At 43.9% G+C, this 26,794-nt stretch overlaps 5 protein-coding genes across 8 annotated transcripts in view; 2 read left to right on the forward strand and 3 right to left on the reverse strand.

Moving 5' to 3' along the window:
• Window positions 1–690: 690 nt before the first annotated feature.
• On the reverse strand, window positions 691–3,251 carry sod2 (superoxide dismutase 2, mitochondrial). The gene is made up of 5 exons (XM_084029999.1): window positions 3,131–3,251; window positions 2,172–2,377; window positions 1,860–1,976; window positions 1,431–1,610; window positions 691–1,344 (listed from the first exon to the last, which is right to left on the reverse strand). The coding sequence occupies exons 1-5, from the start codon at window positions 3,163–3,165 to the stop codon at window positions 1,199–1,201; spliced, it is 684 nt and encodes a 227-aa protein (XP_083886125.1). The 5' UTR covers window positions 3,166–3,251; the 3' UTR covers window positions 691–1,198.
• Window positions 3,252–4,261: 1,010 nt separating this feature from the next.
• On the forward strand, window positions 4,262–10,574 carry wtap (WT1 associated protein). Of its 3 annotated transcripts, XM_084030763.1 has the most exons (8): window positions 4,268–4,429; window positions 5,011–5,048; window positions 5,180–5,235; window positions 5,337–5,395; window positions 5,536–5,663; window positions 6,487–6,665; window positions 9,063–9,217; window positions 9,355–10,574. In XM_084030763.1, the coding sequence occupies exons 2-8, from the start codon at window positions 5,019–5,021 to the stop codon at window positions 10,011–10,013; spliced, it is 1,266 nt and encodes a 421-aa protein (XP_083886889.1). In that variant the 5' UTR covers window positions 4,268–4,429; window positions 5,011–5,018; the 3' UTR covers window positions 10,014–10,574. The 3 variants fall into 3 exon arrangements, with proteins under 3 accessions (XP_083886891.1, XP_083886889.1, XP_083886890.1); XM_084030765.1 differs by lacking the exons at window positions 9,063–9,217; window positions 9,355–10,574 and having other exon boundaries at window positions 4,262–4,429; window positions 6,487–6,699; XM_084030764.1 differs by lacking the exons at window positions 4,268–4,429; window positions 5,011–5,048; window positions 5,180–5,235; ... (1 more) ...; window positions 5,536–5,663; window positions 6,487–6,665 and adding an exon at window positions 6,672–7,404.
• A 532-nt stretch (window positions 10,575–11,106) lies between these two features.
• acat2 (acetyl-CoA acetyltransferase 2) lies at window positions 11,107–15,141 on the forward strand. Its single transcript, XM_084030570.1, has 9 exons — window positions 11,107–11,264; window positions 12,426–12,560; window positions 12,694–12,875; window positions 13,203–13,320; window positions 13,407–13,550; window positions 13,640–13,762; window positions 13,893–14,047; window positions 14,128–14,238; window positions 14,365–15,141. Exons 1-9 carry the CDS (start codon window positions 11,216–11,218, stop codon window positions 14,533–14,535), a joined length of 1,188 nt encoding a protein of 395 aa, XP_083886696.1. The 5' UTR covers window positions 11,107–11,215; the 3' UTR covers window positions 14,536–15,141.
• Window positions 15,142–15,198: 57 nt separating this feature from the next.
• tcp1 (t-complex 1) lies at window positions 15,199–20,416 on the reverse strand. Its single transcript, XM_084030569.1, has 12 exons — window positions 20,277–20,416; window positions 19,688–19,773; window positions 19,309–19,437; window positions 18,807–18,904; window positions 18,260–18,370; window positions 17,937–18,118; window positions 17,426–17,552; window positions 17,011–17,186; window positions 16,748–16,871; window positions 16,309–16,501; window positions 16,055–16,218; window positions 15,199–15,605 (listed from the first exon to the last, which is right to left on the reverse strand). Exons 1-12 carry the CDS (start codon window positions 20,347–20,349, stop codon window positions 15,395–15,397), a joined length of 1,674 nt encoding a protein of 557 aa, XP_083886695.1. The 5' UTR covers window positions 20,350–20,416; the 3' UTR covers window positions 15,199–15,394.
• A 1,407-nt stretch (window positions 20,417–21,823) lies between these two features.
• The window catches only part of LOC311026422 (pleckstrin homology domain-containing family G member 1), a 33,296-nt gene continuing 28,325 nt past the window's right edge, over window positions 21,824–26,794 (reverse strand). For both annotated transcript variants that reach the window (XM_084029983.1, XM_084029982.1), the window contains exons 15-17: window positions 26,630–26,749; window positions 24,692–26,543; window positions 21,824–24,559 (exon numbers count right to left, since the gene is read on the reverse strand). In XM_084029983.1, coding sequence (XP_083886109.1) covers window positions 23,604–24,559; window positions 24,692–26,543; window positions 26,630–26,749 — 2,928 coding nt within the window. In that variant the 3' untranslated portion in view covers window positions 21,824–23,603. The remainder of the gene's footprint in view (window positions 24,560–24,691; window positions 26,544–26,629; window positions 26,750–26,794) is intronic.

Raw genomic sequence — 26,794 nt, forward strand, 5'->3', positions numbered from 1 at the left:
TTACGTTTTTCATTTGTGAAGAAAAATGTGTGCATTTAACTCATTGAGTTGTACAGAGCAGCTACAGCAGAAAAACTTGGGAAACACTGCCCTCTTTTGGTAACACTATAAAGAAGCAGAGCAGATCATAGTCAATGCTCTACTGATCAACAACTATTTAAGTCAGGCAAGTCCATGTTTAAACCATTTTAGTTAGATAGTGTTTAATGTCCAACACAAGTGTTACCTAGAGACAACTTCATCAGCAGGGCTGTGGTTTCTCAGCAAGCACTGCCTTTCCAACTAAAATGTGTATCTTTTGATTGGACTGAAGTCAACTTGGCCGAGCTGTAGAAATAACTTTTTTTTTGATGGAAAAACAAAGGATAGCTATCATGTAACGCCACACAAGATAAAAGCTGAGCGTTACAGCCAGGGAGAGCTCTTTGAAGTGAACTGGTTTCTAAATGCCCCACCAAATGTGGATAAAAGTACTTATTCTTGCCTTGTTTTGTTTTTCCACTTAGAAATTGCATGACCCATGTTTCCATGGGTGTTTAACACCCATGAATGCTGATCTTTGTTACATTGTCTGTGCTGGTCACTGCTGCGACTACAAAAACATGTTATTTGTGTTATTTTCTTCATCTTTTCTGCATCTTAGTGGATTATCTGCACATACCGTAGAAACAAAAGAATGAACCATCAAGCTTGTACAATTGAAATATAATTTTATTATAATACATCAAAAACATGAACTGCAATAGCATAGTCTGATTTTAGTGCAACTTATTCTGGCAAAGACAAAGCTCACTGAATGTGCACGCTGTTTATCTGACACCAAGTTTACATGTATGACAGACAATATTTGGGTGTGATTGACAATAGCCAGCCTTGTTATGAAATGTGGCTAATTTGTGCACAAATAAGAAGTTGGGAACTGGCCTGAGTGAAACAGCACTTGCAAATCATCTTTGTTTGATTCAACCTATGTGTGCATGACGGTATGTTTGCCATAAAGGCAACATCATCTGCTCCATCTTAGGAAGTATTTTAACGTAATCATCTTTTATGCAGCTGATCATCTGAAAATCCAAACTATCGTTTATCTGAATTCCAAAAAAAAAAACACTCCATGCAACATAAAACTGAATATTATTTGCAACTACTATTTTAGCCAGGTCCAGGTCAGGGTGAATGAGTATTTTAGAATAAGGTTCTACTTTTTGGCAGTCTGGAGACGCTCGCTCACATTCTCCCAGTTGATGACATTCCAGATAGCCTTTACATAGTCTGGCCGCACATTTTTGTACTGTAGGTAGTAGGCATGCTCCCATACATCGATACCAAGGAGGGGGATGAGACCTGAGGGTCACAGACAGGACATCATTACTCTAAGAGCTCTATTTCATAAGGGTCTTATGTCTACTTCAAAGCTGTTTTCAACTGACCTGTAGTTCCATGCAGAGGATCCTGATTAGCACAAGCGGCGATACGAAGTCTTCCACTGTCCTTGTCGAAGCCCAGCCAGCCCCAACCCGAGCCCTGCACTGCCACTGTGGCAGCAGACATCCTCTCCTTCATCTTCTGGAAGGAGCCAAAGTCCCGCTTAATGGCCTCCATCAGCTCCCCTACAAGGAGCGACACAGACAGTTGCTACTTCAGGGCAATACTACATTAAAAGCAAAAAAAAAGAGAGAATATAAAATCATTAAGCATTTTCAGTAAATTAAGTTTTAGAAAGTTTTAGACCTTTTCATTGCCATTCTGTTGCTAGGGCAACAGCTTTGGTCCAGGTATACATACTACATGAGCTGCTGTTCACTCAGGTCCAGCTAGCAACCTTTTGTGACCATGTGAGAGCTAGACAGATGCCTTACCCTGTGGCTCGCCTCCACCATTTGGAGAGAGGTTTGTCCAGAAGATAGTGTGATTAATATGGCCTCCTCCATTAAACTTTAGAGCCGGCTGGAGGGCAACCTGAGCCGTCACATCTCCTAAAATAGAAGTCAAATGTATTGTTTTGTGTGAGCCACATGAATACAATTGCAAACACACATTTAGAACACACTGACGTTAGGACACATACAAAAGTTTTCTGCACATAAATGTTAAAAAAATTGTACCCTGATAGCCAACATTTAGATTAAAACACGATGTTGTAAAGTGAGTAGTTACTGTGAGTTTGGTACCCTTTGCTAGCGCCTCCTGATATTTCTCCTCTGTAACGTTGAGGTTGTTCACATATGTGGCATGGTGCTTGCTGTGGTGCAACTGCATTATCTCTGCATTGATACTGGGCTCCAGGGCACCATAGTCGTAGGTCAGGTCAGGGAGCGTGTGCTTCTGCCTGGATGCAGCCGCATGGTTTACAGTTTGGCTGAGGCCGGCTGCACACCTGAATCGAAGCAGAGGACACACTTATCAACCATTGCTATTGGAAATAAAATCCAACTTTTAGTCTGGTTGAGCTGCTGGATCTTAAAACGTAACTATCCCTATTTTCAAAACTCATGAGATACTCCTATGATCTAAGACAGTCTAAACATATTAGTAAACATGAACAACTCCCTCCTTAATCTCAAAATTAGAGCACCAATTGTGACGCAGAATTATCAATTAAGGTGGTGCTCCCCTTTAAGGGCATTTTTTGTTTCCAAATATGTAAAGACACAAACATAACTTGCTAAAAGCTAACAGTGGTGTGCGAATAAATTGCACAGCATTAGCCCAAGATAGCCTGGCACAGTTAGATCCGATTGGTTCATAAGCCCTGAGCAACCAGCTCTAAGTGACCTAACTGTAATTGTCTGGTGTTGATTGTGGACTGACGTAATGTTACAGTAAGTTAGTTCACCTATACACTGGTGGCGCTGAGTTAGCTAGGTACGAACAAGTGAGTCCTAATTTAATGACATTCAATTAACACTTGACAGGATAAGCCAGAAGTACACCACTATCTGGTAGTTAAACACAATCCTTGCCGAGCTGCTGAACTAGGTTAGCATCGTGGCTAGCTAACTGTTAGCTCTGAATAAACAATTGTCTCAAGTTCATGAGCATTCCCTGCTAGCAGGAGTCAGCTGTCCTAATTAATTTCGCTCTTTGAACAGGGTAATGGCTCTAAATAGTAAGTCGATATTCGTTTTACCTGCGTATCTGGCCAACTCTGCACAGCATGGTCATAATAGTGCTCACAGGATAGCCAGGACAGAGTAACCACACTTGTAACTGCCCTTGAAATGCGTTTCACTTGACAGCACAGCCGACCGTACCATTATTATCCTGTGGGGGTGTTGACGGGAGTGTATAGGAATGAGATAAACCTAAACTGGTACAAATTAATGTACTACTCCTTTCAGAAATATTGATAGGTTTTATATAATACATCGTGTGATGAATAAGTGATGTATCGAAATATACGGTGTTTAAATAAATCCCTCCCTTCTGTATAACATTTTTTAATTCACCCTATTTTGTTATAGAAATAATATGCTCGTGTCTATGAATTATATTGCAGTCTATATCAGTTTTGAAACATACAATGTCAGAATAAACAAATCATACATAATAAAAGGAAATAAGGTCATAGAAATTGTAAATAATACGCACAAGTTAGCATGATTAGCAAAACTACCAGCAAAACACCATGATCACGTGATCACCTCTCCTACCACATCGGAGGCAATCCCAGAGATCGTCTATGACAACGCAAATGAATCACTCAGAACAAACCACGACACCTTAGTATTTCTGATACTTAGCAATTCATCTGGACTACATACTTACATTTTATGGATAAATAAGAAAGGCCAAAACAATAAACACAACCAACACAAATCTAAATATATTAAATGTATTATGTTAGGAGATTAAAGGATACATATATAAAAAAAAAAACTAAGAAGCCTTGTATTAGTTTTTAGCTGCGATCAGTGCATTGCTTACAAAAATATACAATTATTATTATTAATCAACCTACTAGTTCTGCTCTAAATTACATAGCTTTCAAATATGTGCCATACACATTGCAAATCTGAAATTACAATAGAAGTAAAACTAAGAGCATGAGGAAATACCATGATTCCATAACTTTCTTCTAAATAAATAACTATTTATTTGGGCCGAGGTAAAGTTATTCATGGATGAGGACCATGTTCTCCAGTCATATTTCAACGTACGTCTCAGCTACCGTTATTGATTCTGAAATCGCCGCGGAGTGAGACATCTGTTTTTCTCTCCCCCCTCTCTGGTTGTACTCTGCAGCAACGCGAGTGCAGCAGCTCGACCACTGTTCTGCCGTCAGCGGAGGAAGATGATGGTGATTACGCCGAAGCGAGTCAACCACACATAAATCCACGGCTATTTTTAACGTAGTTGCAATTTTGCGTCTTGTAAAGAATTCGCGAAGACAAAGAGGTTCGTGTAACGTCGAAAGAAAACGGGCCTGGTAAGTGCTTTGATGGGGCGAAGGCCCGAAATCTGCAGCCAAGAGCCCGCTAGTTTCAGGAAAAGGAGCGCAAGGGAGGGAGTCATTTCCTTCACCGCCATTTTGTGATAACAAGGAGCCGAAAACAGAGCCAAGAATTGCACGCTGCCAGGCTGTACATAAAGGAAATATCGTAGCTTTACACCGTAGTTTTACAGCCTCTATTGTTTTGCTAACGGATGCTAAATGTTATTAGCGCCCGAGAGTTGACCTTTTTATCGCTTATTTACGTCCCCTTGCCATCGCTGTTGCCTGCCACACCAGCTAACGTTAGACTCGACAGCCCTTATTGACCGGTAGTGTTAACTTTTATTTGGTCGGCCGTGCAGTTAAGTTGGCCGCCGGCACACCTTTTTTTTCAAGCTTCGTTTGTTATTCGGAAACCACAGCATCTGTAGCAAATCGAAAATATGACCTGCATGTCATATTTGACTGCGTTGTAGACGGCCAACGCGTTACAGCTAAATATGATGCAGGCGCTTCAACACGCGACACCAAGCTGTGATTAATGGTGATGCTCTTTCTTTCATTTCTGCTTATAGAGCTCACAATGACCAACGAGGAGCCTCTTCCCAAGAAGGTGAGTGTCTTTTTGTAGTTCTCTGATCACGAGCTCCTCTGTGTCTAAATCTGAGTTTACTTATTGATGGCCTTTAGAAAAAATATCAACAAAAAAGAAATCTAACCAGTTCTTGTTTTTCTTGTCTTCAGGTTCGCCTCAGTGAATCTGACATGAAGACCTTGACCAGAGAGGAGCTGTGTTCAAGGTAGATGACAAGCTCTGCAACTGCAAAATGACGATGCTCTGGGGAAACTTGATCTCCTCAGATGGAGCTGTTAATGTTTACACATGTTCTGCTCCTCTCAGGTGGAAACAGCATGAGGCGTACATCCAGGTCCTGGAGGCAAAATATACAGAGCTATGTTGTAAGTACACCCGCTGCTACTTAAATGCAATCTCTCACGATGTGACCTCTCTCGCCAGTAACCACTGCATTTTGCAACACTGTGTTTGGATGTTGCCCCTGATGCCTTTCCTTTTTTCCCCCCTCTCGCCACCGTCTTAGCCAACGACGTGACCGGGCTGAAGGAGTCGGAGGAGAAGCTCAAGCAGCAGCAGCAGGAGTCTGCACGGAGGGAGAACATACTGGTCATGCGACTTGCCACCAAGGAGCAGGAAATGCAAGAGTGCACAGTATGTATCTATTCCTCCGTCTTCTTTGATGCCTGCTCAATGAACACTTAGGCAGACTTTTATTAAAACTACAAGGTATCACTACACTATAGCTTGTGTGCATTCATTATCCCGGGATGTAGGCTAAAGGTAAAGTGTGTCAAGGAGGGCCATCTCTAGCTCTTATCAGATTGACAGCTCAGCGGATCACCGAGTGGCTTTACGGTGGCACATGCCATTCTTACAGGGCAGCTGACGTGAACATAACGCACGCATTCACACGCTGCTCAAGGCTAGAAAGGTTTGTTGTTTCTATTGCTTATGACCGTTGAGCTGTAATGGCTAAACTCACAGCCTTGAGGCATATTAGTTGCACCTGTTGCCTCTCGTATAAATATATTCAAATAACTTTTGTGTGGAAATTTGAGGTGGTCATAGCTGTGACTTTGGCAGGTGAGTTCTGTTTGTTTTGATCTCGTCTGGTATTCTTCTTTGCTGGGTGTGTCCAGGAAAGCATTTCATTTCTAATAGCAGCTATTGATATAGATTAGAAGTGGCTTTGGTTTAATATAACATTAATAATATAAAGTATACTATTCATCTTAATAGCCATGACTAATCATGCCGTTTATTCTCCCGAGGCTCAGGATTGAAAAGTTATCTGAAAACCTATTAAGCTAGATTTTAGAACCAGAATATTTAAGTGCATCTGATATTGGGGGAAATTGCTAATGTGGGTCAATTAACTGTAGATTGCTAAAGGATGAAACAATCAAAAGTTCTTAATTTCTAGTGATATAGCACACTTAACTGATCAGTAACACCCGTTTGTTTTATCCTGCAGACCCAGATCCAGTACCTCAAGCAAGTCCAGCAGCCGAGTGCGGCCCAACTGCGGTCATCCATGGTGGACCCAGCCATCAACTTGTTTTTCCTCAAAATGAAGGCTGAACTAGAACAGACTAAAGACAAACTGGAGCAGGCCCAAAATGAACTGAGTGCCTGGAAATTTACACCTGATAGGTAAAGACAATCAAAATAACCCCCCCTCCCCCCCAAAAGTCAAGACTTCCTCATGCCCCCCACCCTCACTCTCACTGCAGGCATGCAGGGACAATGGTGGGGGGGAAGGCTGACAAATGCTGTACTCACCACGAGGCTCAGACTTTACAGAAAGCCAGTCACTGCAAAACAAAACTCTTTTTGTACTCTTGCACTGTGCCAGCTACATATCACATAACCTAAAGTGAAAAGACAGTATGGTCAGGTGACACTTGTGTTTCAGCTCTCCCCTCGTATCCCCTCACCGTCCAAGGGCCTGAAGGAGTCCGGACTGTTCCTGAAGAGGTGGTCACTCACTTCCCAACACGGATATGCCCACCCGCCCCCTCAGCTCAAACCAGACAGTTCCCATATTAAATAGGGGGGTTACGGTGGAGGTTGAGTCAGGCAGGGAGCGTCCCTAGCCTAAAACAGCAATTGAACATTTGACAGACAATTCTCATACGGCTTATAAAGACATTTAACTGTGGATTACGCCACACACATACCCTCTAGTCTGCCTGAGAAACAAAAAGACTTTTTGGACAGTCTAGATACATTGCAGTAACATGAGGAAAGTCTCTAGGATTAAAAGTAAGACTGTGGGGGGAAGAGCCACTAGAAATAAGACTGAGCGGAGCCAGATCCTCGGTCCACAGAGGACTGTGGTTCAGGGATGAGGGTCCAGTCGCCTGTGTCTTTGAACACGGGCCCACTCACGGTAGAGTGTATTTACATGTTTTATTTTGTGACTTGTTTCTTTTTATTGCCATTTCATTTGATCTTTCTCTTGTTTCTCCGAAACAAACACTTACTGCAGTGTGTGTGTGAACCCAGACGCATGATTGGCTTTAAGTTACACTTGTACAAATATTTGCACTATTTTTGATGAATTAAGCTTTGCTTAATTCTTCACACACTTCCTGAAACACACTGCTGTAGGTGCACTGAGTCCTGTTTTCAAGTTGTGAATGCCAATGTCTTTAACAAGTCATGTTATGAGTTGATGAGAATGTATTTACTGTATTTCTGTGTATTTTTGTGATTGACCTCACAATCTCTCCCTCAGCCATTTACGCTAATAGCTCATTATACTTTCTTTCTCACCTGTGTGGCAAAGATCTTAAGCCACTGTTTTCAGAATGAAACACATGTGCAATCTGTTATGTGTTTTCCTGTCTTAAAAAAAACGAATTCATACTGAGGTCTCTCACACTTCTGTGAGGCTGAGATTAGAGCTGGCAGTGTGTACACCGCCGTTTGAGAGCTAAAAGCATGTCTCCCCAGTCCTCTAGGGAAAATAATGGTTGTGATCATCATCACGAGAAGAAATGCAGCAAATGCCGTTGACTACATAATGTTCTGTGCATAATTGCATATTGCATTTATGACGAGTAAGAATGCCACCTGGTTTTTGGCTAGTTTTCCAGCTGTTACCACTGTAAAGACTGCTTCTATAGGTTATAGTTGCTGAGGTACTTGCCGTTAATGTTTCCTTTTCCTCTGGCCAGATGACTTTCCTAGGCATTTATAGACTTAAGTAGATGGCAGTTACTTATGGTTTTAAATAACATGTTTGCATGTCAAATTTGGCGTCTTGATTAGGGCTTTTGTAATGCATAGCAACAAAAACGGCTAATGTAAAAATTACAGGTGTGCTGGACTGTTGGAGAATTCCTTGACCTGGTGTGAAGTTGAGAACGCCTTAAGCTCTTTGATTTTACTGCTGAAATACTTTCTCCTGTGTGTTTAAAGTGATGACTACACAAAAGCAGTGCCTGGTTCTGCAGTGAATATTTCCTTCATTTTTTTTTTTTTTTTTTTGCTACTCATAGTTAAGGTTTGATACTGAAATTGTAGGGTTTCTTGCAGCGTGTCATTCTAATATTACTCTGTTCCATCATTTATTCTGCTTTTTCCACACAGTGCGTTTGAATTTGAGAATTGGCCGCGTCAGAATTGCTACTGTTGTTTTTAACTTGCTCACTTTTCAATAAGCAACATGGTGAATTAACTTAAAGTTTAAGAATGGATGCACAGAAATGTGGCTCTACGTAGCTTGTTTTGGGATTCAGCCACAATGAGGACCTTTATATTTTTAATACATACTCATTATGTAGCTTTAAATTGAGTTAGAGAGAAAAAAAATGTAAGTTTGTACTGTTTTTACAGAAAAAGATTGATATTTATTTGTACAGAACAGGTTTATGTCAGTGATTATTTTATAGCATTGGAATCTGATGAAAAGCCTGAGTTATTTAGGGATGTCCGGGTTAGTGTTTGTCGATATATTAGCAGTTGGAACAGATTAATGGCATCTCTTTACCTGTTGTTTGTCTCCTGGTTCACTGTGTGATGTGAGACTTGTTTCCCTTACAGCCAAACAGGGAAGAAACTGATGGCCAAGTGTCGAATGCTGATTCAGGAAAACCAGGAGTTGGGTAGGCAGATGTCTCAGGGACGTATCGCCCAGCTAGAGGCTGAGCTGGCCCTGCAGAAGAAGTACAGTGAGGAGCTCAAGAGCAGTCAAGATGGTGAGAACATGAGCAGCATCTACATCTCATCATTTTTACTTTAACAAACGTGACCGCTTGTCAAACGTACATATTTTAACATTCTACTGTCTGTTGATTTTCTTTTACCTTTTTCTATGTTCCTTTGTCTCTCCCAGAGTTGAATGACTTTATCATCCAGCTAGACGAGGAGGTAGAGGGGATGCAGAGCACCATCCTCGTCCTGCAGCAGCAGTTGAAGGATTCTCGCCAGCAGCTGACTCAAACTCAGGGCGCAATAACCGGAGCAGGACCCAGCAGGACTTCACCCACTGCCTCCTGCTCGTCTGCCGAACCGTCCACCCAGCCCGAGCCGGCCTGCACACCCTCCGAACCAATGGGCAAAGACTACAGGAGGGTCTCCAACGGACCAAGCAATGGCAACTCATCCCAGAGGAGCGAGACCACCACACCCAGCCTTTACCGGGAGGTCAGCAGCACCGAGGAAGACTTTCCCATGTCCCCCATGGTTTCCAGCCCCGGCGAAACTGAGACCAAACTGTCCAACCACTCGGAGGAGGCGTCAGGGAGTCAGACTGCTGCTGGGAGAGTTGGAGGACCTGTGGGTTTCGGGAGCCAGCTGAGTGCAGGGTATGAGAGTGTGGACTCTCCAACAGGCAGCGAGACATCATTGACTCAGCACTCGAATGACACAGACTCCACCACCGACCCCCATGAGGACAAGGCTGCCCTGGTGACCAAGGGCACCAGGACTGCAGGGTCACGGCACACTCAGAACGGCCTGGACTCCAGCACGAGCGACAGTGTGGTTTTGTAATGTACTTTGACATGTACAATCTTTTCTTTTTTTTTTATACAATATACAAACAAGGCAACAAACGCATAGTCTGTAACACAGCGCTGCTGTCCGAGATATTTTGTTTTTCGCCCTCCTCCCCTTGCCTATCGTGATGCCTCTGTCACATTTGTGTTGTTAAACAGGGATATAACAAGTATGGGTTAATGTTAGATTTGAATTGAATGGGTGTATGATTTAAAACTAGTATGTTTCATTCTGCTGTTTCTTTGAGCATGTCTATGCTGTTCTTGTTTGAGCTCTTGACACTGAATTCAGGCATCTGGTGTTGTAACCCATCGTCAAAAGTCAGTAAGTATCACTGAATTACAGTAGCTTCGCAATATTCAAGGTCATTTTTAGATGTTGACTGGTGTTTTGTTTTGTTTTTCTTTTTTTAAATGCAATTTTAATTTTTCATTGACAAAAAATTCTGTTAAAAAGACTGTTGAATTGTGAGTAGTTTATTTGCGATGTTCATATTATTCTGACTTCAGTCCTTTTCATGTACTGACCAAATACCAATAAAGATTTTTAATACTACAGAGTAAAAGCCATTATTACTACCCATCTAGAACATAAAACTCAATCTCATGACTGGGATGACCTACTCGTTCATCTGGAGCATAAACATTTAAAAAGCCTCAGCGTGTTTTTGCAGAATAAAAGTATTTGACCTTTGCCTTATCACTTTACTGTAATGAGAAGGTGATGCATGAAAAAGGGGGTTTTCCCTTTTTGTGTCGTGACTTAAATCTTAGTTTTAAATCTCTTGCATACATTTCAGATTAACAAAGGGTAACAGTTATGATCAGACTTTATTAAACGCAATATTATAGTAGTACAAGGAGACTGAAGGGATGGAAAATAACAGGAAATTGCATGTGGTTGAATGAAAGCTGTATAAAGTTTGTTACACTAACTGTTACAGTAAAATAGATACTTAACATTTGAAAAAAAATTCTTGATTAAACAAACATGTTTCAACATAAATTCAGCCCAATGGAACTTCTCCTCCCAAACACACGGTGGCACTGTGGCGCATTTCTCCACCAGTCACACACGCACACATCCTACTCGGTCCGGTGTGACAGGACACCGACAGACAGAGAGGTAATCAACAGAGTGCGCTGCAGTCGCTGCGGAACAACTGGAAGCAAGACCTTCATCTTCAACTTCTCAAAATGAGCAGCGAGTCTGTTGTCATCGTCTCTGCCGCGAGGACAGCAATAGGTAAGAGACAAACGTCCCATTTCATGCCATACGCGCTCGTTTTAAAAAAACAGCTTGCAAACTTTGAGACTTCACTGTTATATTACGGCTGGTTGTCGCGGTGGTCAGAATGAACCGTTGCGGGCATTCATTTTGAATTAAATCGTTTCTTTGTAAGAGATTCTTACAAACACGCGAGCTGCTTTTTTAAAGATGTATTCTCTCGTTTAATTAGACGAAGTGCTTGGGGGCATTCAATCAGACACACCGAGAGCTCTGGTTGGTTCGCTCACGCGTTAGGAGTGTTCCGTGGCCAGTGATTGGCTGGTTGGTGCTAGTGCCACGAGGCGCGAGCGTCCTACCATTGGTTATCAACAAACATGTCGCTAGGTGGGCGTGTTTACGCTCCTAAGTGCTTGAACCATAGAACCACAATAACTGGGTTCGCCCTATCTGCTCCTCACCTTATCTGCTCCGTATCAATGGTAAGACCTGGTTATCAACCAAGCGGGGCCGAGGAAAACCGGTTTGATTCATGCAAACCGGTTTGATTCATGCAAACCGGTTTGATTTATGCAAACCGGTTGAGTCTGTATTTGACACTTCCGTAAAAACATCAGCAACCTGTGCCGACGGCGTCACGGAACTAAATCCAACTTGTATTTGTATAATGTAAATTAATAAATTAGTCGATCGAGAGAGTTTTTAAAGTTATTTTTTTGACAATGTTGGGAAAATAAAGAAATATATATAATATAATAAGTAATGCTTATCTATTAAATATGTATATACAGTGCTATATGAGCACATACAGCACTTTATATATCAGAGATCCAAAGATGCTTCACAACTTAAGATAATAGCAACATATGGGAAAAAGAAATGATGTAAAGGAGGAACTAACTCACCTCAGAAAAATGGTTGTGTGAATGAATCCAACGGCATCAGTGAACAGCGGTAAGATCTGCTTATCTGCCCTCCTTTAAGTGGGGAAAGATGAGTATGCACCATGGTGTAAAGTTAATCTAAAACACAAGGTATGTAGACCACAACCAACCCCTAGAAGTAACCTTAAAGAACTCCCATTTGATAGTGCGTTTCCTCTCCACGTACACTGCTGGATTATAGATGTCCCCGATTATGTGCTCATGCTACAATACCTTCCACTCAATTTTTACACAGGGTCCTTGAACGGTGCTCTGTCCACTGTGCCTTTGCCTGATCTGTGCTCCGTGGTGATCAAGGATGTTCTGAAGCGCGCTGGCGTGAAGCCAGAAGAGGTCTCCGAGGTTATCTTGGGACACGTCCTAACAGCAGGTGAAAGAATTTCTATATTCCATATAGGCTAATATGTGTTGTGGTAACGGTTGTTGGGCAAGATGTGGCTTCTCTTTCGCAACATATCCACTCACTCAACACTTAATTGCATTTTCCTCTTTCTGTCCTCAAGGTCATGGGCAGAACCCGGCACGTCAGGCCAGTGTTGCCGCAGGTATTCCCTACCCTGTCCCGGCCTGGTCGTGCCAGATGGTGTGTGGCTCTGGGCTGAAGGCTGTGTGCCTGGGAGCTCAGTCCATCCAGACTGGAGAGTCCGCCGTGGTGGTGGCCGGGGGCATGGAGAGTATGAGCAGGGTAGGTGACGACGCAGCTAGCGTCAAAGGGGAACATGAAACTGCAGTCAGTGTGTGGGTATCGTCCTTAAAAGACTATTATAAATATACAGGAACAAACCTGTGGTCCTGGCAAATCATATAAGCCATGAACTGCCTTTCAACACGGGGCAAGAAAGAATCACAAAAAAATAATAAACTATAGTTAAGAGTTGGGTGAATATGACTTGCACAAAGAGATACATTCAGATAAGAACACAGAAATGTTTATTATGAACGTTTTCTAGCAGTCATTGTGTGAAGAGTTATATTGCCTTGATGATAAGACATCTCAACTGTTCCACCTTAGACTCCTCACACGCTGCAAATGAGAACGGGTGTGAGGATGGGCGACGCCTGCCTGCAGGACGCCATGGTGAGCGACGGCCTGACGGACGCCTTCCACTCCTACCACATGGGCATCACAGGTGTGCACGGCTGCGAATAAACACTCCCACACATCTTGGTGTAGTATTTGTTGTTGTGACACACCCTCTGAATATATTTTCATCAGCTGAGAACGTGGCAAAGCAGTGGGAAGTCAGTCGAGAGGAGCAGGACCGGTTTGCTGTCCAGTCCCAGAACAAGACGGAGGCTGCACAGAAAGCTGGACATTTCGATCAGGAGATCGTCCCGGTCGTGGTGTCGTCCAGAAAAGGCGAGAAGTTGCCCAGTGATTTATTTTCAAGAAATAGTCTAAAATGTCCTTGGTGGGCACGCATAGTAACGTTAGTCTGTCATCTTCAGGTCCAGTGGAGGTGAAGGTGGATGAGTTTCCTCGCCATGGTAGCAGCATGGAGAGCATGGCCAAACTCAGTCCCTGCTTCATTAAGAACAGCAGTGGCACCGTCACCGCCGGCAACTCCTCAGGTTCCACTTTGTGCTCCATCATTTTTTTTTTTACCTGTCCCTGAGGTTTATCTCACTAAGCAGATGTCTGCCACTGCTGTAGTTTTTAGAGCCAGCTCTGTCTGAATGCATGTTTTTGTTTTTACTGTAGGTATTAATGATGGAGCGGCAGCAACCGTCCTAATGAGCCAATCAGAGGCTGTAAAACGTGGTCTAAAACCCATGGCCAGTATAGTGTCATGGGCTCAAGCTGGCCTTTGCCCGTCCATCATGGGTACTGGACCAATACCAGCCATCAGGAAGGCGGTGAGAAATCGGAAGCACCGAAATGGACGCAATTGGGGAAAAATGGTTCTTTGTCTTATTCATGTCGTCTCCTGTGACAGGTTGAGAAAGCAGGCTGGCAGCTGGACCAAGTCGACTTATTTGAGATCAATGAAGCGTTTTCTGCCCAGTCTATTGCTGTGGTTAAAGAGCTTGGCCTGAATAAAGACAAGGTAACTCTCGGGGCCCAGCATCATTAACAGTATATCGTGTCATCTTGAGATTTTAACTTTGAAGCTGTGTTTAAATTAAAAAACAACCAGTGTGGAAACTTATCATTTGTGTCCTGCTCTCCTCAGGTGAACGTGAGTGGTGGCGCCATCTCCCTGGGTCATCCCATCGGCATGTCTGGCTGCAGAGTGCTGGTGACCTTGTTGCATGCACTTCAGAGGACCGGAGGCAATAAGGGCGTGGCGTCTCTCTGCATCGGAGGAGGGATGGGCATCGCTATGTGCGTGGAGAGGGTTTGAGATGAAAACCTGCTTCGCAGACTGCACTTAATCTTTAATGTATAAAAGGGATACTTAAACTCATTGTTTACACTGCGGGACATAATGTAAAATGCTTTACCTGGGTTTTTCCAATCACTGGGCACAAGACGGAAGCGATAAGCGTTGTAATTGATGGATCTTATCCAACAATAGCCTGGCATTCTCACTGTGAACTTTAAACCCCCCTTCCTCAGGTTATTGTCGTGTAGAACGTTAATGTTTGAAGATTAAATGTCCAGATAATGTAACTCTAATCTATCCCAACAGCTTAAACATATTATGGTATTAGATATGCTAAGTAAGGACCATAATGGAGTTAGTAGTTGTTGGCAAGTAATCCATGAAGATCATTTTTTACTTGTAGTGTAATTTATTCCATCAATGATGTTTCAAGCTCTATTTAGGTTTCTCTGAATACAGATTCTGATCAACATTCCACATCCTATTCAATGACGCAGACAGCAGCCTTGAAAGACAGCTAAGTGGCATACGGCTAAGCATTCTAGCATGTTCTAAACTAGTGCTTCCTAATGTGTTTGTGAAATGCATATCAATAAAGAATTATAAGCCATAGAGTAAAAAAAACAACCTTGTGTGAAACTAATTTATGAAAGCCTGCACAATAACCACAGCTAGTCAATGTGATTTAACAAATGGTCATTTCCAACCATTGGAGCTTTATTAAGTGTCCGAAAAACCACTTACAGATCCTTTGGAAGCGAGAGGGAGTGGGAGAACAGTAAACAGGCAAAGTGCACGGCCTACACTACAGTAACAAGCCTCGAAGAGCCCCTTGCTCATAAATACAGATGAACATATCAGGACCGACCACAGCCTTTTAACCCAGAGATCCCGACTGCACTGCCTCCTGGTACGATTGCCCGCCCTCCTTAGGCTCTGGGAAGAGTTTGATGAGGTCGTCAATACGAAGGATGGTGATGGCAGCCTCAGTGGCAAACTTGAGACTCTTTGTCTTGACCATGGTGGGCTCGTACACGCCAGCCTGCCTGTTGTCACGAGGCTTGCCGTTGACCAGATCCAGACCAATCCTACGAGACAATAATGAAGTAACATATTGAATGTTCTCTGTAACGATTAGCTCACCTAGCAGCCGAGTAAGTAAAACTTAATTAACTGTATTTAAAGTAAGAAAGATTTAACATTTTATAGCTTCAAGCAGGACGGTGTTCGAACTGCAACTAACTTTTTCAAAATCTTTTGATTTGATTTACTGACGAGTTTGTTCAATAAAAAAAATTGCAAAGACTGGGGGAAAATAAATAAATCACACGTAAGAACCCAAGGCGACTCATCCAATCAATAGTCAAAAATGCAAAGATGTTTATTTTAATACGATAGGCGTTTAAAGAGAAAATCGGCAAGACTAAATGTAGCATCAACTCTGCCTAACTCCAGCAGATGACTAAATCTATAGTGCCACTTCCCTAAATGGAAACGTATTACAGTTTCATGACTGGTGCAGTAAGGAAAGACTCACCACTTGAGGTTCTTGCGTTCAGGATTAACCTGGGCCTCATTGTGGAAGGCCCGAAGCTTGGCCACCAGATCCGTGGAGTCCTGTGCTGCATTTACGGCCAGCGTCTTGGGGATGATGAGGAGAGACCGAGCAAACTCGGCAATAGCCAGCTGCTCTCGTGAACCCTAAAGAAACAAATGACGAGGAAACAGGATTAACACTAACTCAGCTGCATGACTGTTCAAACAAAAGGGTTTTCATAGGAAATGGCTCACCATGCTGGTAGCATAATTCTCAAGGTAGATTGAGAGAGCTGCCTCAACAGCACCACCTCCTGGCACTACAGACTTCGACTCCAACACCCTCTTGACCACACAGAGAGCATCATGCAGTGAGCGCTCCATCTCGTCACACATGAAGTCGTTGGCCCCGCGCAAAATGATGGATGCAGATGTGCGTGCTTTGGTACTGAGTGGATTCAAGGTTAGGAGAAAGGACCAGTAGAATTAGCATGTCAGACTGTATATTCAGATCATACCAATGATTTTCATTCAATCATTTAACAGAACTCCTGCTGCTACAAATATAGAGGTACAATTTAATGCACTGAAATGTCCTGATCCTACATATGTACTGAAATAACTATGCATTTGCATTATGTTAGGAGTACTTTATCATTTCTATAAAGTATTAAACTATAGTTGCAGTGCTTACTTCTTGACAAGGATGAGCTCGTCATCACAGACACGTTCTTGCACGACCTCCTCCGCCTGGCCAAGCATAGTGGCCTCGAACGTCTCCTCTCCCTCCAGATTGGTCAGAGATGGGCAGACGGTGGCTGAGAATGGACAAACACGACCATCGTCATCTTGATATGCATTCATTTAAACCACGGCATACAACGGCTTGACCAAGCTATTCAAACATGGACACAGATGTTAAGACTTAACACCAAAGCCAGCACTCTTCCACCTTACCTCCTGTTGCCTTGGCGATGCGTTTGAGGTCCTTCTTGAGAACCCTCCTCACTGCCATGGCTCCTACATCAACAAAGTACTTAAGACACATGTCATCAATGCCACCGGTGGTCAGGATAACAGTGGCGCCTGCTGCCAAAATCTTTTGGATCCTCTCCTTGGTGATATCACATTCCCTGTTGCAACAAAATCCAATATTGATTTAGTTTCACCGGTTATATTTAGCTACAATATGAAACAAAATTGTCCAGCCCACAAATTCTGGCAAAACAGCACAGACAGAAACTGCTGCCTTATATTGGGGCCGTCTATACTTTCTCCCACGCGTATCACTGTGTAAACTATGGATTCAGCATCACAGCAAATTAAAATGGGATCATACCTAAGGATGAGTTTGTGGAAAAATAGCACATACCTTTGTCTGATCTGGTCAAGCTTCTCTGGGTCATTGATAAGGACTTGGACTCCCATCTTCATCTTGGTCTTCTGCAGGCTGAAGTCCAGGCAAGCAATCTTGGGGTTGAGGACACGCTTTACCATGCCTTTGGAAATAAAAACACAAAAACAGCATATTCAACAGGTGAAATGAGAATTTAAACTTCTTATACATTACAACTCAACAGTAGTAGGACAAAACAACAATAAGAACCGGTATTTTACTTTGGGCTATTACTGCATTGTCTGGTTAGAAGGTAGTGGCGCAGTTTACAAACTACTGCGTCTACATTCCTTCAACAGCCAGTGTACTGTGTCCCACGCGTATCACTGCTTACGTCATCAGTTGAAACATAGCAGCAAATTTAAATGGGAGTTTAATCAGCTGCAAAAGGTAATGCTTAAAACATTACACAATGCTGTTAAGTACATCCTTGTGTTCTACATTTCATATTCAGGAATCTCAAGCAACCAACATAGCAACATCATACCTTGTGATCCAACTGTGCAGTTCAGTGCATAGCCATTGACCAAGAAGCTCTCCTTCTGGCTGCGGCCATGGGCTTTCAGCACATTTACAGAATTAATGGGATATTTGGCCACCCCCTTGCTGTCCACAAACTTAACAGCGGTGGCAGCATCCACCACCATGTCGGCAAAGAAGTCTGAATCACTGAGGGTTCAGGGTTAAGGCAGATAATGGCTTTACTCAAACAATAAGTCACTGTCTGCATATTTCAGCAAGACAAAAGTCAGTGGTCTTGTGGGTCAGAACCAATCAAACATTTTAAGCACTGTGCAGCAAAAAGGATACACTCCGATGATTTTAGAGGACATGGATGTCTTGGCTGCATTGATTAAGCACTCTCTGCCCAAGTCATCTGTTCCGATAGTGAGATTCTCATTAATGTAGCGAACTGCTTCCCTGGAAGATGAAAAGGCAGGTTGCATGTCAACTTTCTGGACAGATCTGAAGCAGCCAGTGATAATCCATTTAGAAACTTTTGAACAGAGCAGAGTAGTTCTCAAAAAGGGCCTCAAACCACACAGACGAACCTTTTTCCACACAAAACTGGAACTCATCAATAATTTCATACCTCAGTTTGTTTTTACTCTGCAAACAAATTCAGAACCACCTCAGACCACGTATGTGCACAACGGATGAAGGTCTGGCGGCTGTCGCCGTTTTACTAAATGCATCTATTATTTAAACAGCATTTATTCAATAAGGCTTTCTGCAACTGTGCAGAAATACTGAATTAAGAGAATGAATAGACAGACAAATGAAAAAAGCAGCTTATTTGTAAGCCAATAAGAACATTTCTACACACAGTGAATGAAGCCCAATGTTAGCATCTTACTTGCAAGCCAGACGATATCCACTGATGACTGACGTGGGGTGAATCTTCTGCTTCACTAGCTCATCTGCGCTCTTGAGCAATTCTGCAGCAAGAATTACCTAAAAAATGTCAAATTATATACATAAATTAAAATGGACACTGGCTTCATATTCCAACTAGTAGTATTTATAATACTTTATTACAACACCAACAAACATACAAAGATACAAGTTCCATATTATACCATCGTTTCATTAGGAGTGGCAGAAATGAGGCTGCTCAACCCCTTCAGACATTGAAGGACTTTTCTCTTTCCCGTTAGCATAGCCACACATCCGTAATAAAAGGCAGATGCATGGTACTATAACAGGATATTATAGTTCACATTTTTCAAACCAGAAAAAAAACCTGAATTCTTCAATATGTGTGCAGCAAGAACCATGACAACAAAGCACAGTCCATTAGCCCAGAGAGTACAAGAAGCTTGTGACACTTCATTGGAGCAGCTGTCGACCCTACTCACCACAGACGTGGTCCCATCTCCGACCTCCTTGTCCTGCAGGTCGGCCAGTTCACACAAGACCTTGGCGGCTGGGTGCTCCACTTCCAGCAGCTTCAAGATGGTTGCTCCATCGTTGGTGATGGTCACATCCTATTATATAATATGGAGGGAGATTAATATGCAACTCAGGCTACAATATTCGTTATCACAAAAAACAGACTAATGAAGGAAGAGGTCCTTTGTACAACAACCATTTTGACATGTCACAGCAGGACAAACACAAGCGTAGTTGATCATTGGGACAGGGATATAACTAAATTGATAATACTGTGTTTACCTGCAATTACATGTCAAAATTGCTAATGTGAAAAAAGCAGATAATGTTGAAGGTGACACAGACCCCAATGTCGTCCACCAACATCTTGTCGAGGCCAACTGGTCCCAGGGAGCTCTTGACGATGTTGGCGATGGCTGATGCGGCCATGACTGCGAAGAACAAGAAGGAAGCTTCTAGCCAATAGCACTAAATAACAAGTAATTTACTTTTAAAGAAAGCTGATGCATCCTTTAAAATTACTGGCTTAACCTATAATACATATGTCATTGACATGTTCCGTCATTTTATTGAGTGGGGTTCACTGAAAGTAGTAGCCACACCTTCAGACCATGACAGTGTTTTTCTATCCCATTAGCATAGCCGTCCATTCATGGTGATGCGAGTGGAAGGTACTGAAATGGGATTTTGCCTGCATAGCTAACGCTGTTGGCGTAAAGTGCACATTGTGTAAAAACAGCAAACTTTGCAGAGCTATTACTACAGACGGAGCCGATGCATATACCATACCTAGCAAAAGTTAGCCGGCGTTAGCATTAGCCACACGTGTGGTACACGCACTAAATGAAATCACTTCTCCCATCGACCATTCGTGACGCACAAAAAATACATTCAGTAAATATGAACCGCCAAGTAAAAAGGCAGCATAACTCACCATTTTGAGTACGAACAGACTCGCCAGTTGTTCTCTGGCCGAACACATTTAACGGACCATCTAAGAGCGACATTTTGGACCACCACACAACCAAGAAGAAAGGAAGCGACGCGGTGCACTATGGGTAAACCGGTATTAAGCAGAACGTTCGAGAAAAAAATCAATTAAAAAATAACGGAAATTACAGTACAAGGGCTTTTCATTGCGTAAAGCATTTCAACACTTAATTAGTAATGATGTTTCACGACAACCAGTTATGTTATTAAATTAGAAAAGAACGCGTTATATTATTTCTTATAAACTACATTTCCCAGCATGCCTTTTCTTCTTCGTAGATTGTGGCTGGAAGTGCGCCATCTGCTGGTGAATTTTAATTCAGTTTCTTTTTTCCTTCCATCATCAACCGCTTATCCTGTATTCAGGGTATTTTCTTCCCCCCCCCAAAACTTTATTTTGAACAATTAAGTATAATACAGCTTCTCGCAGGAATAAAGGCTCTATTGACAATACATAAAGGTACATACATAGAGAAATAAAAATACAATGTCTGTGATTTATTGATAGGGTCTCAAAATACAAATAACGTGTATGTTTTACTGCTAGAAGGGGATAATGCCTTGCCTTAAGTACATTTTTAATTTATGATGTATGTACGTTATTGAAAAATCACGTTTCACAGTGCTGTGGAAGAATCTACAGACGTGTCGACTACAGTATGGATTCCCCCCATTTTTAATATAAGCATGTACTTCTTTTACTGTCTTCCAATGTTATCTACTACTCCCTAATCTTAAAACATGATTTCTCCATGTAAGTCCATGCAGGGGCATCAGCAGCATTTGTTATGTGAAAAAATAGCCTAAATATTAATAATTGAGAGTGCATTATTAATTTACACAAGGCTTATTTTTCAGCTACTGAAATTATCCACGCCACCCATTTCTTTCTCATGTCCACCATCTTTTTTTTGTTTTAAAATTTTTTAGTTTTCTGTGTAACTTCAGAGGGAAGTCAGTGACCTGGCCGACGGTCAGGCTGAGCCAATCAGATTGGACAAAAAGTGGAGCAGTCCGAGTTGGGAGGGGCCACATCTCACAATCCTGAACTTAACCCAAACACTAACCCTAAACCTAACCCCAACCCTAACCGTAACCTCATCCCCAATTTTGACATTTCTGCTTATATCTTGGGAACAGAGGGTCGTAGAGACTCAGCAGTGTGACGTCTGACCTAATTCGACCCTTCTGAACACACCCGTGTCTCTACGACTTACCGTTCCGGAGATACAGCCAAAATAAAAAAGGAATTAACCCTAACTAAATTTCTGCGAAACCAGGAAAACACGGAGTGGATTCCTATTGATGTGGATATTCTCTGATAAAGTGGAACGGATTTGATCGTGAAGCGATGAAAAGAGCGCTGGAAAAATTAGACCCGTCATGCACTAATATTTTAATGGCAAATGTGTGTGTTTGTGTGTGTGTCATTAAATGATAATCAGCTGCTGTTGTATATTTATTCAATGATGAACCACAAAAACACAGAGATGAGTTTAATCTGAATTTATTACCTCCAATACATTGTTTTGTTGAGCAATGACAACTAGGCAGTTAAAAAAATACAGTACTTAACTTAAACATTAAAGCATTATAAAGCATACCTATGGCATACAAGAATAACTTTCCTAAAATGTACATCTTTACAAAGTGTTTACAAATAAAACATAAAAAAAAGAGAAAAGTGCAAAAAAAAAAAAAAAAAATTCCCACCAGTGAAACAAAAATGTACAATGGAAAAAGAACATACTTCATATTCCTAACTTGCTCTTGATGCATATTTCCTGATATGAACATTAGGCCATGATATCCGTGCTTTTCAACTTTTCACGTGTTGTTGTGATTTGGAACTTGTGTTAAGCAGTGATAGAAAACCTACATCGGAAAATATTCACAGTATTTAATTCAAATTTTATCTGCACCCCTAAATCTGAATAAAACACCCTTTTTTAATAAATACTTTATTTTACAACTTGATTGTGGCTTGAGTTATAGTGATTAAGACCAAAATACCAGGGATGCTTTCAAATAAATAGGACAACTGAAGTTATATGACCGTGTGTCGCAAATTCTGGAAGAGAAAACAACTGTGTTGCATGAACCTTATTAGAGTGATTGACAACTATCTCTCTGTGGCTTTCTTTCTGTAACCGTGGATGCATCATCAGTAGTGTGACAGTTGGGAGTGTCCCATAACGTAAACAAAGTAACCAGACTGTCCATGTGAGAGAAAAAAACTAAAAATACACCAAATACAGTACTGTAGAATTTTAATTAACTCTCCTTAATGTTCTCCTTCGTGGTCCCTCTTAAAAACAAAAGGTTAAAATTAGTATGATTTGGAGAAGAAAAGATGCATATTTCACTCCACATGATGGACGCCCCCCAGACCATAACACGTAAAAACATCTCTGATTTCCTCACATATTCAAAATAAATATGAAGCCCTACGGTTTCTTATAGATTATCTAAAATACCAGCGTCTTCTGTTGATTTTAAAGCATGATGCCCTAGTGATGACCAAGGAGGCAGGTAGAGTGAAACACAGTAACTTCAAATAGACCTACAGGTCTGAGCCTATTATACTTAACCTACCGGATCTCAGCCGACACGTTTACTTTACAGCTGCATCGTTTTATCGCTAAGAAGCAGTTAAAAGTGACAATCCAGCCTGAGTTGCAAATGTGAAGATCACACATTTTGAAATGTGTTCAGAGCAGTTTGATAGTGAAAGCACGATTAAAAACACTAAGCCACCACTGAGCTCCTACGCATGGTTAGGATATAAACTAGTGCTGAAAAATGCAGTTAAAATAACCTTACCAATTAAAAGAAAGAGCTTGCCAAAGGTACGATGTTTGATGCTTGCACTTTGACACACTGGGCACAGACGAGAGTTTATTCCTCACAATCAGTAACAGATACCCTGAACTACTGTAACCGTTAAACAGTTTATTGGCACTAAGTCCTCCAGCAGAACAAATTCACTCCAACAATCTCTAGGCGATGAAAATGTTTGAAATCCTACAAGTGCTGAGGCAGCTCACATGCAGGCTTCGACTGTTAATAGTTATCGTGTATTTTACATTGAAGGAACAGGAAGTTTCACCTAAGTTGTTACTAATATGGCTGCATCGGCTCTATGTTGAGAGATATTCGTGGATTATGATTTTGTATGATGGAGGGGACTCAAGGAAAAGCAGCTGTGTCCTTTTTGTTGCTATATGCTGTGTGTGTGTGTATTTATTTGGCTTTTATTTGTCATATAGACTCAGGCGAAGCTACTGGAGCTCAGACACTGAAACTTCTCCCTCAGAGACTGGACGATTTTAGGTTGGCTCTGCGGCGGCTCGCTCCACAAGTACTTCTCCAGATGCTCGGCGTCCACCGACCTCAGGGGGTCGCAGGAGCGCACCGGCGTGCACGGCAGACTCTGCGAATGGACGAGCCCCCCCCGGTTCTGACTGGAGAGAGCCGACGAGCCGCCGCGCCGCTGCGCCTGCCTGTCCTGCTCCTGTTCGCTCTCGTCCTCCGAGCGGATCTCGACATAGTCATCGTCGTCTTCCCCGTCGTCCTTGAAATTGGCCAGGTAGTTCTGGGTGGCGGTGAGTATGCTCAGGGCCGAAGCCCGGTTCAGGACCACCACCTGTCGCCCGTCGTGTAACGTGAGGTCCGACTGTCCCTGAGTGGAGCGCTCCGGCAGGCTGCTTTGCCGGCCGGTGCGACCCAGACTCGGCCCGCGGAGTCTGTCTGTGGGTCCGTTACATTTGACGTCAGGCGGGGTCTGCTGGCTCCCCAGAGAGCTCAGGGACTGACAGTGACCCGACGGCGAAGACGGAGCGTTGAAGGAGGGATGTCTCTTAATGGTGCTGTACACGTGCTCCTCTTTTTCGCTCGGCACCGACACGCAGGAGCTCCACCTCTGGGACGGCGGCGTGGTCGGGGAGGCGGGGGAGGCCTGGAGGGAAGGGATGGAGCAGGCGGAGGTGAGTCTGCGCTGCGGCGTGGAGGACGCTCGGGCGTCGTCCAACGCGCTGGACGAGGAGACGAAGCTGGCCAGCTCCCCGTTGCTGTAAGTGGAGTGGAGCCAGTCCTCCTCCAGGGAGGTCTCGGGCAAGGACGGAGAAGACGGCAGACCTGCGTGGGTGTAATGTGGGCCGGATGGACCTGGAGGATCCTTAAACATGACCTGGTCGTAGAGCTGAGAGTACTCTGCTATCCTTGCACCTGGAGAGGGAACACAGAGGTGTGAATAGGTGATGCTAATATATATACATGAGATTTGCACAAGTGTAAACATAATGATGGTTTGAGGGCGATTGTTGATTTACGACTATAAAAATAAAAGTTTTGTGTTACCGATGGCAGTGCCCCCTTGTTTCTTCTCTTCCAAGATGGCCGCCAGGTCTTTTTGCTTCTTCTCAGTCCTGCTGCGACCACAAGCGTCGCCGGGGTCCATACTCCTCATGCGCAGCAGCTGGTTGGCTTTCTTGATCTTCTGGCTGTACTGCCGCGCCATCAGAAACACCCGGTTCTTCGATTTGTCCAAGTCCGACTCCACGGCCTCGCCCAGCAGGAGAGAGGAGGAGGCCAGGGGTGAGTCCAGGCCCGCCAGCTCCCCTGGAAACAAGCTGTGAAAGTCCTTGAGGGGAATATCCTTTTGAGGGGCGTTCCGTTGGGGAAGCTCCACCAGGTCGTCGTCCTCCAGGCGGAAGCTGCCGCTGCTGAGGCGAGCCAGTCTGCTGCGGATGGTCTTCACTGTGCCCGGGAGGGGCTCCGGGGTGACGGGGAGGGGGCGGGGCGTAGAAGGAGGGCTGCAGGTTTCTTCTGCAGGGGTGACCTCGCTTTGAAGGTCGGGGAGGTTGATGACCGGGATGGTGAATGACGGCACGGAGGTGACAGGTGGGGGTTTAGGCTGATGTGTCGGGGGACTCTTGGTTTCAGGACTGGCTGCTTGGACACTAATAACAAGGGGGATCTTTGCAGGGCTGTTTTTGACCGAGGACGCCTTCTTAGGCGACTCACTGGCACTGACGGGGAAGGCAGCAGGGAGTCTATCCGCTTTCTTCTCATTGATCTTAATGTAGTTCTCCAGATCGTTCCAGATCTCGTCGACCTGCTCCGACATCTTATCCCCTTTCTGCGAGCGCTGAGAGAAAGTCTCGGAGGCGGACGAGGAGGAGTAGTCCGGCTCGGACAAACACGGGACGGGATGGGAGGCGTCCGGTCCTTCATCCTCTCCAAAGTGGAGGCTCTCCTCGGATGCAAACCCTCCAAGGCTTTCGGTCAGGTCGTGTTCAGAGGCCAGCAGACTGTCTCTCTCTTGTTTTCGTTGGCTGCCTTCATTCAGTCCTTTAAGCTCTGTGGATGGGGGCTCCCTGAAACAGATGGTGTCGTAGATGTTCTCCTCTACTATCTTGAGCTCACATGTCCCAAATGGCCTCCTCTCTTGCGTGGAGGACCGGTTTCTCTCCGAGGAAATGTCCGGTTCGATCATGCGCTCGGCGACCGCAGGAGCCTCTGGAGCATTTAGTACCCCTGCTGCTTGGCCTTGGGGACCCTGTACATCTGTAGACATTTCTTTCCGTGGCTGACTTTCCTCAGGGTCTCTTCTGACGAGGCCCATACTCTTTAGGTCCTCGTAGCTGATGTTGTCGTACACGTTTTCAATATCGTCTAACGTCAGCTGTTCAGCCGAGGACGATCCAGACAAGTCGTTGCTGGAGGATTCAGTGTGGATCACTTCCAAGTTGCTGTGACCGCCCTGGTCATCGTCAGGACTCTGTTGACCCTCTGTAGCCTTCTCTCCCGCGCTGCTTGCCCTCCGCAGGACTCGGCCCCCGTCTGGCGGAGGGTCGATCTGCACGGTGGGCACCTGTTCAACGTGCCAGCTGCAGGGCCGAGCTGTCTTGGGCGACCCAGTGGCCCTGGACCTCTCCGGTGGCGCCTCTGGCTCTGGTCCGCTTGGCTCCGTCGGGACAAACATCTGGTAGATGTCCTCGTCCTCATCGTCGGGCTGCATGGTCCGCTGCCGGGTGGGGAACATGGCCCTGCGAGCGCGGTGGTCTGCCCAGATGTTCCTCACAGAATGGTCGCTTTCTGTGACCGTTACCGCGGGAACGGGGGTGTCTGGAGGCTCCTCCGTCACGTGACGTGTCCTGAGAAGCGGCGGGTGGTGACTGCCTTCCCTCACGAGGGTTTCTCTGGCTCTCTGCGGGAAGGGAAACCAGAAGTTAAGAAACCAGTAAACACACAAAGATAGAGGAGAAAGCACCATGGTGTATTTGTGATAAATACCTGTAGGTCTGTAGAGCTCATGTTGAAGACTTTCCACTGTTCTATACTGTCGACAGACGCCTGAGGGTTCAGCCTCTTCCTGATGCTTTTGCCGGGGACTCTGAGCCGCTTTCCTCCTCCCTGGATGCAGAGTTTTCAGCATTAACATGTTTGAAGGACCATGGA

The sequence above is a fragment of the Eutrigla gurnardus genome, assembly GCF_963514095.1.
Source record: "Eutrigla gurnardus genome assembly, chromosome: 16".
In the NCBI taxonomy this organism is placed as follows: domain Eukaryota; kingdom Metazoa; phylum Chordata; class Actinopteri; order Perciformes; family Triglidae; genus Eutrigla; species Eutrigla gurnardus.

Excerpts from the sequence above, each read along its gene's own strand:
- tcp1 (XM_084030569.1), bottom strand. The coding sequence starts at position 20,349 with ATGTCGCTCTTAGATGGTCCGTTAAATGTGTTCGGCCAGAGAACAACT. Across the intron at positions 19,438-19,687 it reads TGTTGGTGGACGACATTGGG|GATGTGACCATCACCAACGA; the intron begins GTCTGTGTCACC and ends ATTATATAATAG. Across the intron at positions 17,187-17,425 it reads CTTGACCAGATCAGACAAAG|GGAATGTGATATCACCAAGG; the intron begins GTATGTGCTATT and ends TTGTTGCAACAG.
- acat2 (XM_084030570.1), top strand. The coding sequence starts at position 11,216 with ATGAGCAGCGAGTCTGTTGTCATCGTCTCTGCCGCGAGGACAGCAATA. Across the intron at positions 11,265-12,425 it reads TGCCGCGAGGACAGCAATAG|GGTCCTTGAACGGTGCTCTG; the intron begins GTAAGAGACAAA and ends ATTTTTACACAG. Across the intron at positions 13,551-13,639 it reads CGTGGTGTCGTCCAGAAAAG|GTCCAGTGGAGGTGAAGGTG; the intron begins GCGAGAAGTTGC and ends TGTCATCTTCAG.
- wtap (XM_084030763.1), top strand. The coding sequence starts at position 5,019 with ATGACCAACGAGGAGCCTCTTCCCAAGAAG. Across the intron at positions 5,049-5,179 it reads AGGAGCCTCTTCCCAAGAAG|GTTCGCCTCAGTGAATCTGA; the intron begins GTGAGTGTCTTT and ends TCTTGTCTTCAG. Across the intron at positions 5,664-6,486 it reads AGGAAATGCAAGAGTGCACA|ACCCAGATCCAGTACCTCAA; the intron begins GTATGTATCTAT and ends TTTATCCTGCAG.
- sod2 (XM_084029999.1), bottom strand. The coding sequence starts at position 3,165 with ATGACCATGCTGTGCAGAGTTGGCCAGATACGCAG. Across the intron at positions 2,378-3,130 it reads AGAGTTGGCCAGATACGCAG|GTGTGCAGCCGGCCTCAGCC; the intron begins GTAAAACGAATA and ends GCTTCGATTCAG. Across the intron at positions 1,611-1,859 it reads TGGTGGAGGCGAGCCACAGG|GGGAGCTGATGGAGGCCATT; the intron begins GTAAGGCATCTG and ends CGCTCCTTGTAG.